This window comes from Urocitellus parryii, chromosome 9 (assembly GCF_045843805.1).
Source record: "Urocitellus parryii isolate mUroPar1 chromosome 9, mUroPar1.hap1, whole genome shotgun sequence".
In the NCBI taxonomy this organism is placed as follows: Eukaryota; Metazoa; Chordata; class Mammalia; order Rodentia; family Sciuridae; genus Urocitellus; species Urocitellus parryii.
In genome coordinates this window covers 140,784,800-140,800,026 of record NC_135539.1, presented here as the reverse complement: position 1 = coordinate 140,800,026, position 15,227 = coordinate 140,784,800, and the positions used below count along the sequence as shown (strand labels likewise).

The 15,227-nt window shown below is 43.7% G+C and overlaps 2 protein-coding genes across 3 annotated transcripts in view; both read right to left on the bottom strand.

Moving 5' to 3' along the window:
* The window catches only part of Vamp4 (vesicle associated membrane protein 4), a 33,304-nt gene extending 30,340 nt beyond the window's left edge, over positions 1–2,964 (bottom strand). The window contains exon 1 of one of the 2 annotated variants that reach the window (XM_026388458.2): positions 2,740–2,964. The gene's annotated coding sequence lies outside the window, so the exon portion shown is untranslated. The other variant, XM_026388459.2, reaches the window with a different exon arrangement.
* Positions 2,965–8,151: 5,187 nt separating this feature from the next.
* LOC144256828 (elongation factor 1-gamma) lies at positions 8,152–9,527 on the bottom strand. Its single transcript, XM_077802354.1, has one exon. It carries the CDS (start codon positions 9,512–9,514, stop codon positions 8,201–8,203), a length of 1,314 nt encoding a protein of 437 aa, XP_077658480.1. The 5' UTR covers positions 9,515–9,527; the 3' UTR covers positions 8,152–8,200.
* Between the last annotated feature and the right edge of the window lie 5,700 nt (positions 9,528–15,227).

Sequence of the window (15,227 nt, the reverse complement as noted above, 5' to 3'; positions counted from 1 at the left end):
GGAACAGTTAAACACATGATAAAATCAAGTAGTTTCCCAAAGAAAACATGTGGAAGAAATAAGTGAATTAAGTACAGGAGCAGAAAAAATAGAAGTTCCTTGAAAATCCTAAAATGCTTTATGATTTTAACTTGAAGTCAGAAGCTTAAGTAATGATTCTATTTCCTCATCTGTAAACTAGGAATTTCTATGATTTTGCATGGAATTGAGGTGGTCCAATCAGATCATACATGCAAAAAAATTTGCAACCTATATAGCATCCCACTGGTATTCCATGAAAAGGGTTAAGTTTCTTAAGTCCTGGTTTGATAACTTTGATTTTACACACACACACATAACTTAAGATACATTTGCCTTGGGTCTTCATCCTATTTCCTAACATACAGTTCCTAATACCCTCAGAATCTCAGAGAGTGCTAAGTGTGGTTTTTGTTTGTTTTTGTATGCTAATGAGATGACTAGCTTCAGAAAGGCAGCTAGCTACAAGAAAGAGCAAGGCATGATTAAAAGGTTGGGATATTGCAGCTCCCACTTTGGGGAGGGCAGAAGGACTAAAGGTTGTGAAAGTTGAGTCAATCACCAACAGTCTATTTTGCGTAATAAAGCTTATGTAAAAACCTAACAGGACAGGATTCCAGAGTTTCCAGATGGCTGGACACATGAAGGTTCTTGGAGGGTGGCGTGCCTGAAGGGCCATGGAAGCTCCTGGTTCCTTCTGCATACCTTGCTCTGTACCTCTCTTCCATCTGACTATTCATCTGTATACTTCCTAATAAACTTTATAATGAACCGGTAAACATAAGTAAAGTGTTTCCCTGAGTTCTGTGAGCCACTCTGGCAAATTAACTGAACCTCCAAAAGGGATTGTGGCTGCCCCAATTCATAGCAGATCAATCAGAAACACAGGTATAACATCCTGGAGCTTGTGATTGACACCTCAAGGGGGGGGGGGCAGTCTCATAGGAGTGAACCCTCAACTTGTGGGATGGACTGCTATCTCCAGATAGTGTTAGAAATGAAATGAATTAGAGGACACCCAGATGGTATGTCCTAGAGAATCTGCTGCAAAAATTACTTGCTTTCTGGTAGAGAAAAATCTCCACACATTCTGGGGTCACAGAGGTGTATGTATTATGAAAATAGGAGAAAACGAGTTTGTCTCTCACATCAAAAGAACTGAGTTAAACAAAGCCAGTTTTCTTTGTTATAGAACCACCTCACAGCTTTTTACATGCTAATAAGTACTGTGATTTTTTTCCAAGAAAATGTGTATGTAACAATAAAATTTTTTGAGAAAGTGTCATATGCAAATATGAATTTTCAGTATTTTTGGATCAGATGATGGCTGAACACCTAAGAACTTAGAATAGCTCAAATGTATAGAATGCTTTCTGTGTTGGGCACATAGAAGTGCAATTTTCTCAGTGATGCAGAGCAGTTTTAGTGCTCAGAGTTACACATGCACGTTTTCTTTTATTCTTTATGCATACCATTGAGGTAAGAACCAAGAAACTAAGAGAAAAGACTTAGTAAAAAAAAAAAAAAAGTGTTGGTCACTTCACTTATTGAAATACCAGAGATACAGGCCTAAATCAATGGTTGTGCGTTATCAGTTTTAGTATTTATTCAATTGGTTGCCATCAGATCACACAGTTCTACCTGAGAAAGACATACTTCCCTGTAACAACCCAGTAGCCCTACATCCTCTTCAGGAAGAAGCATCTGAGATCTTCAGATTAAGTACATTAAGACATTAGTTTGTTGTTTAATGTCATTCACTTAAAAAAAAAAAAGTGTCTAGCTTCATATTCAACGAAATGTTCTCAAGCCAGAAAGTTAACCTTCTGTAACCTCACTAAACTCTTGTACCTAAGTCACAGCTCCAGAGTTTCTCATTCCACAATATTTCCATCATGTACACCTGGCCCATTTTATGCCTCATACTTTGATTTCAGGATAATTCACTCATGCAGAAATGTTACAGAATGCATGGGAAAACAGACCACAGCAAACCATCGGAGAACTTTTCTTCAATCGTATTTTAAATCCTACAAAAGGGTGCTAGGGTGCTCAACAGCCCCCCACAAACCAGACAGACTCTTATGAAGTCTGCATGCGACGCACAGCAAAGTTAAAACCTTAAACAGCAGACCCCGCCATCGGAGCCAGGGGACCAGCTGGGAACAGAGTGAGCCCAGCTCCACAAAGAGAGGGCCACCGGCAAAGCAGCAGGCAGGTCGCCCCCGGCGGATCCACCGACGCCATGGGTACCAACCCACCCAGGCAACGAGTGGCGCTCGGGGAGGCGGCGTGGACGTCCTGGGCGAGACCTCCTGGAAGCCCACCGCCCGGCCCCGCCGACGCCCGGAACGTCACGCAGGCGTGCTCGGGAGCGGCCCCGGGCCTCCGCCATGGCTCTGCGCACACCAACTTGCATCTATTTACTCATCTTGCTCCACCACCGCCCGACCACCCGCCCGCCGCGCTCCGCGTCCGCAGGCGCCGGTCCTGGGCGGAGGCCGTCCTCCTGCGCGCACCAGGCGGCGCCGGTTCCCACCCCGCGTTCCAGGCCGCCCCTCCGCCGCTCTGCACCCCGCGGCCCCGGGGCCTCTCAACCGCCCCCGGCCCCGTCTGGCCCAGCGCCCTACCCGAGGCCGGGGACGTGGGCGCCGGCGCGGGGGCGTCGCCTCCTCCCCGCCTCCGCTCGCCCGCCCCCACCGGGCAGGCCGGCGCCGGTACCTGCGAGCCGGGGAGCTCCGCGGCGCCGGGCGGGGAGAGGGAAGCCGAGCGGGGCGAAGAGCCAGGCGGGAGGGGAGGCCGCGGCGCCGACCGCCTCGGCCGCAGCACCCCCGCTCATCGAGCCGATCGGCGCTCGGCGGTGGCGCGGGCGGGGGGCGGGACCGGGGCGGAGACCGCCGAGCGAGTCGATCCCGCCTCTTCTGCGCCCCGGCCTCCTCCGCAGCCTGGGGGTTGCGTGCTGGGGAGACGTCGCCGGGTCGAGGGGTCTCGGGGTCGGCCGGGCGCGGGTGGCTGGGTGGCTCGGGGCGGCGTGGGAGACGAGAAGTGGCGCTGCGCAGCCCGGCGGCCAGGCCCAGCGGAAGGCTTAGGAGGCAGCTCCGAGACCGTCTTTCAGCCGGGCTTGCAGTTGGCAGCCCAGGATCCATTCCCTCCCTTTATTACGATCCCCAAGGCTTGGGACTTCCCGTTTCATTTCCTCAGAGTAGAACAAAAACTCACACACATCTCAGGAAATGGACTGCCAAGCTGGTCGGGGTTTTGAACAAATTTTCCCAGAGTTGTAGAGGTTTGTCTTTCCCATGTCTAAGCTCTATAGTAATTTCTTGTGCACTTTTTGAGATTTTTAAAAAGGTTGTTTTAATTAGTTATTACACATGACAACAGAATGCATTTTGACACACTGTACACAAACGGAGCCCAGCTTCGCCTTGCTCTGCCTGAACCCGGTGCAGTCACACGGGCAGTGTGAGCACACGTGTATGTAGGGTAATAAAGTCTGCTTCATTCCACCCACTTCCTGTTTTCACTTTTTATGGATTGAATTTTCATGAAACAGTAACTGTATATATTTCATTAGCTTAAACATTTAATTAGACTCTACTAGGCATAGCTATTTTAGGGTACAAATACAAACCAGCTCCTGAAAGCACCCAGCTCTGTGGTTTGGAAAGAAGCACGTGGGCCTCTTGCACTCAGCCGACTGAGTTAGGAAGTGTTTTCGTCTTGATCTTGAAACAGTCTAAAAGCTACTGAAGAATAAGTACCAAGAACTGATGTAAACCCAGTATGCAGACTAACATTTTTCTAATGCTGACCTGTAGATGGGTATCATCACTCACAGTGTGAATAAAACAGCCCTCTTCTAACATGAAGACTGAGGGCCAGAGAGTTTCTGTGGCTTCTTAATGTTTTACATCAGTTGTTTATTCTCTGTTCCACTAAATGTATACCCTCCCCCCACCAGTTATTTGAGAGTTAGTTGTAGACGTCGTGCCTCTTTATCCCTCAGTACTTCAGCAGGTGTTTCCTAAGAACAAGAACATTCTCTTCATAACTGCAATTCAATTGTCTAATTCCCACAATTGTCTAATTCAGACATTGATACATTAATTCTTTCTAATAAAGCATCAAAGTTTGCCAGTATCTCAGTTATGGAGAATAATGAGTAAAAGAGCAAATGGTAAGTGGAATCTGTTCTTTACAGACAGGTTTGATTATAGTTTAATTTTTCTTAAAGGATATATAAGGTGTACTCTGATACCTTCCTTGTAAAATGTTAGCTGTGACATTGTGAGATGGACCCACAGGGGTACTTATTTCTTTCCTAACTCTTCTTGTTTGTTGATGTAAGGATTCATCACAAACATATTATCTTAGAAAAATTGCTTCCCACAAAGATGGTAACATCATAGACACTTGTGTAGTAATATGCTTTAATTGTGTTACAAATTTATTTTACTATTTCTCTGAAAGTTAAAAATGGCCACCATTTATCAAATGCCTCTTTTAGAGCATTATCTTAATGATCAGCATGTGTTACTGTATTTCTTCACAACTACCCTCTGATGTTATAATTTTCCTCATTTTATTGATTTGGAAACCAAGGTTACAAGATGACATAATGTAATTTGTCCAAGGTTAGAGAATGGACACATTAGTAAATATTGCATAGCTATATGCTTAAATTAAGGCAAGATAAATATTTTATCTAAATGGGCCACATACTCTGCCCTAAAATAGAAATTGGTTGGTTTTTAAAGCATCATATGGATGAGCTCTATCAAGTTTAATGTAATGATCTCATTTGATTTAGGAGGCTTTAGTCTGAAGGTCAACTACAACATTACTTTCTTGTTGAAGGTGGTACTATTAATCTTGGATGGTATAACAAAATGAATCAATTCATCAGATATGTATGATAAGTATTCTATTTAAGTCTATGGATGCAAAGATGGTAAAGAGTGTTTGGTGTCCTCCAAAAAACAACAATTTTACACAGAAAAACAAGCCTAATATGTTAGTTTGCTGTTACTGGAATTAAAAATCTGAGATAATCACAGGGTGTGGTGGTGCATGCATGTACTCCCAGCAGCTCAGGAGGCTGAGCAGGAATATGGCAAGTTCAAAGCCACCCTCAGCAACTTAGCGAGGCACCGAGCAACTCAGCAAGACCCTATCTCTAGATCAAATACTTTTTAAAAATGGCTGGGGATGTGGTTCATGGTTAAGTGCCCCTGTATTCAATCCCCCGTACTGGGGGAAAAAAAAAAGTGTGTGGGGGGTGGAATCTGGGAAATCAACATAAAAAAGAGAAGGTATATATTGAGTGACAGTTTTACAGGTTTCAGTCAGGGTCAGTTGTTTGACCCTATTGCTTTGGGATCTGTGGCAGAGCCGCATATCATGACAGGGAGCCTGTGGTGCAGCAAGCTGCTCACCTTATGGTGGCTAGGAAGCTAAGACAGTGGAAGAGACTGTCAGCCTCAGCCCCAGACCCTTTTAGGATACATTCCCAGTGACCTGAGACCTCCAAGTAGGTCCCACCTACTAAAGCCTCTACCATCTCCTGATAGCACCACTGGCTGAGGAACAAGCCTCCAACACATGGGCCTTTAGTGAGCGTTTAAGATCCAAATTAGAGCACTATTATGGTTTAGATCTGGAATGTTCCCTGAAGGTTAATGCGTTGAAGGCTTGGTTCCCAGTGCAGCAGAGTGGGGCTCTGGGGTGACAACCTCATCAGTGGACTAATCCATTGATGAGCTCATAGTGTAATGCCAGATTCATGGGACCCCAATAGACCTCCAGGAGCCGGATCCAATGCAATTACACAAGAGTCTTTATTGCAAGCTCGAGCCTGGACTCACAACTGTTCCAATGCAGTGGTCCCAGGGAGTGAGCCCTGGTCCTTTGTTCAGTGAGATTTTATAGGTTTTGGGGGATACTCTATGCATCACAATATCACACAGCAGGGCTGGGGATGTGGCTCAAGCGGTAGCGCGCTCGCCTTGCATGCGTGCGACCCGGGTTCGATCCTCAGCACCACATACCAACAAAGATGTTGTGTCCGCCGAGAACTAAAAAATAAATATTAAAAATTCTCTCTCTCTCTCTCTCTCTCTCTCTCTCTCTCTCTCCTCTCTCACTCTCTCTTTAAAAAAAAAAAAAAAAACAATATCACACAGCAAACCATTTCACACGGCGGAAAAGTCAAACAACAGCTCTTAACATTGATTAGCACATTCACTGGCAGGAACAAGTTGGGTAGGGGTGATAGGCTAGTACAAGAGGGGGATTTGTTTGAATAGATTGGTTTAAGCCATAAGGGATGTACGTGCCCCAGCATGTTATCAACCACCATAAACTACTGGGGGGTCATCTGGCATCCCAGGTATTTTCCCTGTCTCATGCTGATTGGTGGTTGCTAGGGGATTGCTATGGGTCCTCACCTAGCCTAACTGAGTCAGGGACACCAGGTGCCACAGATCTCTCCTGTTATTTGCAGACAAACAACTCAGCAGGGTGGATATGTGCGTAGGAGCTCTCTGTGGATTTTTCCAAGGACAAGGGTCACGCTCCCTTCCTTGGACAGGCTTTGAGGTAGAAGCTTTTTTAAAAAATGGAGTCACGTCAGTTTCTCAACAGCAGAGTGGGCTATCAGGAGGTGGGACCCAGTTGGAGGAAGTAAGTTACTGGGGGCAGGCCTTTGAAGGTTATATTGTCCCTGGACCACCCTCCCACACACTGGCCCTGCTTCCCCGCTGACATCAGGTGAGCAGCTTTGCTCTGCCAGGCCCAATGTGGTGGAGCAAGCAGATCATGGTCTGAAACCTCTGAAAGTGTGAACCAATCAATCTTTCCTCCTTTAAGGTTGTTTTTTTTTTCCTTGTTATTTTGTTTCTGTGATGAAAAGCTGACTCACATGACTAAATTTAATGAGGTCAATTTTAGAATCAAATAAACCATGGAAGGAATATACTTGTTGGAATTTGATAATAAATAAAACTACAAATGGAATCTAATAGGAATGCTACTGTATCTTGGGAAAAGCGATAGGAGGAGGCCGTTACAATTCCCAGGCATCACCCTATTGCTGCAAGGATAGGGTTAATAGAACAACGCAAGAGTCCAGGCTGTAGGAGAAAGCCTGGCTGAGAGAGGGATGCAGCCATTGCTAACACTACCCTGACCTTTTCTTCCCACTTCTCTTGCCAACTAAGTGAATTGTAATGGAAGATGGAAAGCAAGAAGTCTGCCCTTTTCTTTTTCGGCACTTATCTTTGAAGACAGTGATTTAGTATTCTCAGAGCTTGGAAATCCTCCCAACTATCATCTATGAAGAGAAGCCAAGGAAGAATATATACATAAAGGTTTTAGTTTGTTTTCCATTGCTATAGCAAAATATTGGAATCTGGATGCTTTATAAAGAAAAGATGCTCATTTAGCTTTTTAGTTTTGGAGATTGAAAGTCCAAGATCAGGCAGCCCTGTTATGTTGCCCTCTGGTGAAGGCCCCCTTAGCTACATCATATCATGGTAGATGGTATCATGTTGGGAGTATTCCTGAGAGGGAGAAGTCACGTGACAAGACAGGAAGCTAGAACAGGAAGTGGCCAGTCTTGCTCTTTTGTAATAATTCACTCCATGAGACTAGTATCAATCCCTTCCAATGGTAGCCACCTGAATGACATAATCACCTTATGCGAAGCTCCGAAGCTCCATCTCTTAAAGATTCCATGCCACACTGAGCATCAAGCTCTCAGCACAGGAGCCCTCGAGGGACACACTAAATCATATCCAAATTGTAGCAAAGAAAGAAAGCAGGAATTAGGGGAATGTCTTAGCACTTAGAGGTGAGAGGGTAAGCAGTTGATGGCCAGAGCGCTGGAGGAGAACTGTGAGCATGGGGCAGTGTGGAGAAGAGGAGGGGACAGTGAGTGGTCACTACCCTCCAAGACTTGAGAGAAATGGGGAGGGTGGGATCAGAGGCTAGAGAACGCCTTTTGATTCACGGACTTACCCATGATGGATCTTCCAGAAGTGTTCCAGGAACATCACAGAAGTGGAGGCCAAATATTGTCAAGGTTTCATTTTTTTTTTTTTTATTCAATGTTCAGTTTCCTTTAATGACCCCCATCTCCCTGAAAGGCAGGTGCAGGCAGCTAGGTGATGGCAAGAGATGTTCACTTCAAGATCTTGCCCTGATTGAAGGCTTTGCCCACATGCTGGAAGGCCCCTTCCCAGGAAAAGTACTCTCGAACCAGGGTCTGGGTCTCCTCGCTGCCAGGATCTAGTTTCCGCCATGTGTATGACTCGTAGTCCACCTGCCAATCTGGACTCAGCGGAAAGGCAAGCTCCTGGCCTCGGAAGACCCAGACTCCAGAAATGGAGCTGCTATTGTTGGTTCCAAAGAGGATGACACTGGCAAAGGCGTTCTTTCTCAGCTTGTCCAATCGCTGAAACATTCCAGTGATGAGGTTGCAACTCATGAAGGTCTGGGTGAGCTCTTCAGGAAAGCGGTATTCAGCGTACCACAAGGACCAACCATCCTTATCAAAGTGCTCCCAAAAATATGGCAGGGCCACAGAGAGCGTGTCCTCATTGGAGTATTTGCGTTTAAATTCATCCAACACAAAGGTACTCTTAGGCAGGTGAGCAAAGGGGTCCTTGGCCTTGGGCTCAGCAGCCAGTGCCTGCTCACATTCATCCATCTCCTCCTCTGGAGCTGAGGCAGCTGCCTTTTTTTCTTCTTTCCGCTCTGCCTGGGGCTTCTGCTTCTCTTCCCGCGAACCCTTTTCTTTCCGTGGGGTATCCTTTTTAGGCTGGCTCTCTGCAAACTTCTTAGCATCAAACTGAGCCATCTTCTCACACAGTTTCACCTCACCCAAGATAGCCCGGAACTGGGGTTGGTTAATGCAGGTAAGGAACCAGCGATTGGTATTGGGAAAGGCCTGGCGAAAAGAAGGTTCCAAGACCTGTTTATAGAGCCACAACAGGGTGCAGACAACTGTGATGTCAGCCAGTGTCACTCGTTCACCCACAAGAAAAGTCCTTGTCTTCAAGTGAGCATCCAGCAGTCCCAGAATTCGCCTCACCTCCTCCTTTGCATTTTCAGTGGCCTGTTTGTTGTGGTGCATGATGCCCAAGGTAGGGAACACCCAGGTACTGGCTGGGGGCACTATGTCACTATCAGCAAAGCTCACCCACTGCACCACCTGGGCTGCTGCCTCTGGAGTACTTCCCCGCAGCTCCTCATTGCTCACATAGTAGGCGATGGCATTGCTCTCAAACACACAGAATCCATCATCACCCTCAAATGCTGGAACCTTGCCAGCAGGAAATTTGCGGAGAAATTCAGGGGTACGGTTGGTTTGGCCAAAATGGAAATGGGGTGGTGCGGAGAGCACGCGGACCTGAGCCCCACTGTACTGAGCAGCGATGAGGGCCTTGAAGGCCCTCCAGTTTTCAGGGTATGTGTACAGGGTCCCAGCCGCCATGGTGATTCCGCAGAGAAAGTCAAGGTTTCATTTTTAATGGATTCACAGGTTTCTTTTTCAAGAGACTCAATGAGAAGGGTAAAGACATAGCACGCTGTATCTTGCAGTGGTTCACGTACCATCGGAAATAAGCAAGTTGTATTTACTAAGGAGGAGGCCCATATGAAACTGAGATTATAAATCCAAATAAAAAAACAAGAAACAATGGCCGGTGACATCTCTGCAAAGGTGAGAGGATGGGGACTTGGGAATGCAAGAGTGAGTGAGCTCTGGGCAGGTGGAAGGACCATCTTTCCTTGGAGGCTGGAGGGAAAGGAACTACTGGTGATAGGAGATTTTGAAATGGAAACACACAAGGTGGCTTCAAGTTGGATTTCCTTGGTGCTTTTAACTGCTCCTTAAATCAAGGGCGCTGACTTGGACTCCTTTTGAGCCTCCATGGTACCTAGCACAGATCAAGCCCACAATAAATATTTGTTGAATTGATGTTATTCAGTCTGTTTTTGAGAGGAAAAGACAAGAGAACAAGAAACTAAGGAAGTGAGGGGCAAAGAGGGTGTCTTAGCATTCCCAGGGCACAGGTCGCCCAGAGGTGCTTTAGTTTCTTAATGACTTTGACAGAATGACTTTTTCAACACTGCTGTCATTTCTCAGGCAGCAGAAAGGGAGAACAGTCTCTGCCTGTTTCTCATCTAAGAATATCACAAGCTCTTAGTGATATATTTGCAACTCTTCTAGCCACCTTATAGACAAGATAATATAGAATTTCCTCGTTTTTATGGATTTGCTTCTCTTCTCTGCACTGTTTTATTATTATTGTAGATTGGTTAGCAAGAGTCTGGCCTGTGGCACTGATTTTTTTTTTCTTTTGATATTTCAAGACAATAGCAGAGGAAATAGGAATATGAGCATTGAAAATTTGTGCCTTACAGAAATAAAAGGAAACAGAAGGGTAGATTGACTACTTTAAAACTCAGTCAATATAATTTTATTTAAAAAATATTCGTATTGGGACTCCATACAGTCATTCCACCTTATCAGTATATGTGAAGTTACATTTTAATTTCATAATCTATTTCCTTGAGGTACTTTACTTCCCTTTTGTATTTTAGTTACAAAGTATAAATAAAGTATTTTTTAAGTGCTAACTGGAAAACAATTTTCTTTTTGTTAAAAAAAATATTTATTTTTTAGTTGTAGTTGGACATGATAGCTTTATTTTATTTATTTGTTTTTATTTGGAGCTGAGGATCGAACCCAGGCTTCACATGTGCTGGGTGAGCACTCCACCCGCTGAGCCATAGCCCCAGCCCCAGAAAACGATTTTCTAAAGCACGGTTTGCAGTGTTGTATGTCCAGTTTCCTGGGGCTGTGGTAGCTTGCATGTCAGCCTTTCATCATTAATAATAAACCACTTTTCCTGTGGCTCTGGTTTTGTTGTTTGTTGTAATACCCATATCCTCTTATTAAAAAGGGAATAATTTAACTAGAAAACTTCATAGGATTTTTTTGTTGTTGTTCTGAATTCATGATATTACAGTCTAGTCTGAAACACAGAATGAGAGGTTAACTGAGGAAATCTGGTCCTCAGTGGCCACCATCCTTATGGAATAATGTACAGAAAGCTTTTTAGCAATTGCGGTGCCTTTTATTCTCAATCCTTTACAAATACAACAATAACAAATGTTCCCACTGTCTTCTAAAATGTCCTGATAGTAAATTTAAACATATACTTGTGCTTAGAATAATTTTGAAGAATTATTTTCGACAGAACTCATCATTGTGTCTTGGCACCCATTTAATGCTATAGCATAGTATTGGAGTGTACTCTTGAGGATGTTCAAGTCTACATTTCAAATGCTTTTTCTTTCTTAATGTGTCTACAACCCTTTGAATCTGTACTGCTTCTCGTGGTTCTGGCCCTGACCCAGGGCTCCAGAGAGATGCAGCCAGCAATGTGCTGACTCAGCATCAGTATCCACAGGCCTGGCCACCCGTCCCCATCTGCCTGGCCTGGTTTGTCACCCCTCACCTGATTTCCCAGGGTGCTCTTACTTTTAGTTATTTATTTTATTCTATTTTTTTGTTTCACGGTTTCTATGTTTTAAATATATTCTTTTAATTAAGAGTTCCTTAGAAAAAATTATAAAATGGTTTCTGATTTTTCTTGTGAAATTTTCCATCTTCTACTCTATTTCTTTGAACATTTTAACCAAAGGCCTTGTCTGCTAATGGAATACCTGGTTTACCTGTGGGCTTATTTTTACTGTCTATTAGTTTTCTTGGTTTGGGGTCTTTGCATGGCATGCCTAATAGCATCTGACATTCATTCAGCATTGAGTATTGCACCTAAAATATTATGTATAAAATAGGCATATATTAAAAATTGAGTATAAAATGTTGAGTATAAGAAAGAATATCCATGTGGTGGTATCCTTTTCCAAAGAAGAGTCATTCTCTCCTCTGCTAAGAAAACAAAGGCGCTGCTAAGCAGAAGCCTCTGGAAAACAGGGACGATGTGTCTCTACCTTCTACCCTACCTGGCTTCAGAATTCAGCAGCTGGTTTGAGGAGAAACCCTCTGAGTCAGCCTCAGTGTTTCACTCAGTCCTTTTCCCTGGGATCTTGGCTAAGATTCCAGTTTTGTCTTTCCAGCCCTGTGAGAATTCAGTTTCACTAATTTTGAATCCTAGTGATGAGCCTTGGCCAAAGCAAAGCCCAGATCTTGTCCTACAAGAACCCCAGAAAGTAAGTAGCTAGAGCAGGTCAGCTTGCCTTTATTCAGTTCCTCGTCTGGAATCTTGATCTTCATTTATTGTCTTACTGGTTCTCTGACTGCTTTACACAGAGGTGTTTGGTATTTATCTGCCTTTTCGATTTTTTCTTAGAGGGAGAAATAGACTGCTTCAACCTACTCCATCCTACTTGAAGCCAAGCCTCCCCTCTCCCTCTGCTTTGCTCCCCACCCCCACCCCCACCCCCATCTCTCCCTTCCTTCCCTCCCTCCCTCCCTTCTTCTCTTCTTCCCTCCTTCCCTCCCTCCCTCCCTCCCTCCATCCATCCTTTCTTTCTATTTTGTGCTGAGGATTTGTGTGACTCAGTTTTCCATTATTGTAACAGAACACCTAAGGTAATCAGGTTAAGAAAAGGAAAAGTCTATTTTTGCTCACAGTTTTGGAGGTTCAGTCCATGGTTGGCCCGTGGTGAGATGGTACATTACAGTCAGTGTGTGGCAGAGGAAGATGCTCACCTCATGGTAGAAGCAAAAGACAAAGAAGAAAGTACTAGGGTTTCAATGTCCCCTTTAAGGGCATGCCTCCAGTGACAAGGCCCCACCTCTAATGGATCCACCACTTCCTAGTAGCACCACAGGATGTCAACCAAGTCTTTAACCCATGAGCATTTGGGAGACACTATCCCAACAGTAGCAGGATTGACCTCAGGCATGCTGAGCCTGTGCTTTACTGCTGAGCTACTCCTCTGTCTCCCAAGCAACTCTTAGAATAGTATGAAGAGAGAATCACTTTTGATCATGACTGAATAGGTCAGTAGGAAAGAGAGGTCTTAAAAAGGGAGAGTCACTTATGTTCTTCCAGATGCATCTGGATAGTCAGGTCCTCTGTGTTACTCATACCCTCATTGGGAGGTAAGCCAGAGCAAGGAAGGAATCCTGTTTCTTCACTCTAGATAGAGGCCCACTTAATCAGCACCATTCAATAAGCCCTACACAGGGGTAGGGGTTGTGTTAGGGGCTCAGCAGGAGAGCACTGGCCCAGCATGTGCCAGTTTTCCAAAAAATTGAAGGTTTGATCCTCAGGACCACATACAAACAAAATCAAGGTATTGTGTCCAACCACAACTAAAACAAAATATTAAAAAAAGAAAAAGAAGTACCACACAACTGGCAAGGAGAAAAGAAGGGGCTCCTTTTACATCACGTTTCTGCGTACTCATAGGTCACCGTGGTGTCTCTTTGTTAGAGAATGCCTTTCTGTTTTCAATCTTAACCTTTTTTTTTTTTTTAAGCAAAGATGTTGCTTTGAAATTCTAAAACAAATCCACAAAAAGTTGGCCTCAGACTCATTGTGACACTTCATTGAGTTAAAGTGACACCACAGAACCAAGCACTCCATTATGGCTCCTTCCTCATGTGCTAGGGTAGGAGCAGGGTGTGAGCAGTTATTTAGAAGGCATGGAATGGTGTCAGCAAATACCTTACATTCCACACTTTCTTCAGAGGATGAAAAATTCAAATGAAACAATAGTCTCTAAAAGGTTTTTGAAAGTGTAAAGCAGTTAAGTTTTCCCTAAGGACCAAAATGGCCTTTTTGCTTTACTCTTCATATAAGCACAGATTCAAGGTAGAACCCAAGGTATAACATATATTAAATGAATTCTTATGACCATGAAGAATCATTCATGGAAACCCTATTACATGACAAGCATTATGTATAGCTAACATTTATGTACCAAAAACCCTTTTGGCAATCTGGTAAAGTCTATGGATTTCTTAGAATGTTCCTGAATGCATTAAAATAAAACACAGAATCACAAAGTAACACAAGTACATTTCTATAATGTTATCAAACATTTTTAAAACAGAATTTGTAATATATTGAGATATGTGCATCTTAATTGGTTTGTTAAACAGCAACCTCTATTGGCTATTGTTTTTTGGGGAAAAGCACATAGCTTTTATTAATATTTTCAGGCACTGGGATCTCATAAAAATGGGTTTAGATTCTAAGAAAATAAGATAGCTTGGTACTGAGCTTAGGGAAGCCACCCTTTGGACTGACCAAAGCGGAATGGAATTACTGGAGCGATGTGCCATGTCATCAAACTTGGAAATGTGCCAGTTTTCCAAAAAATTGGAGGTTCACAGCGCCCCATTATAGAAGGGGCTTCATTTACCAGAGCAGCATAGAAGTGTCCTACGTGTGAGTCCTGTGAGAAAACTTTGAAATAACCCGAGAAAAAGCCATTTCGAACTTTAAACTAATTTTTAGGTAAGTTTTCTTTTTAACTAGCTCTGAGTAGGATGTATGGAAATACATGGGTGAAGTAGTATGAGATGAGGACTCGTCATTGATGCCTTTGAGCCAGGCACGGTGGCACTTGCCTGTAATCCCAGTGACTGCAGAGGCTGAGTCAGAAGGATCATAAGTTAGCCTCAGAAACTTAGTGAGACCCTGTCTCAAAAGAAAATAAAGTCTGGGTTTTTTTCACACAGTGTTATTTATCATAATTTTGAATTATTAATGAACATAAGGATATTACGAAGCAGTTATGATTATATGAAAATCTTAGTGATTTCTATTGGTAACAAAATTGTAAGTACAGGAGCTGGGGTTGTGGCTTAGTGATTGAGCGCTTGCCTGGCATGTGTGAGGCCCTGAGTTCAATCCTCTGGACCACATAAAAATAAAATAAAGGTATTGTGTCCATCTACAACTAAAAAATATTTTTTAAAAATTGTAGATATAGCTAGTATCACTGAGGGCTTTTAACCTTGTTTGAGGGGGAGTTACATGTATAATAGAAAGAAATGCTAAATTTTTATTAGATTTTCATGACATCAAGAACATCATTTTTTTCCCCATCCAAATTCATAGACCCTTTGAATTCTATCCATGGCTCCTCAAAAGGCCCCTACATTTATAACTCTTACTTTAAGTGTTTCATCCTTTTTCACAAGGGGTAGACAGTCCTGA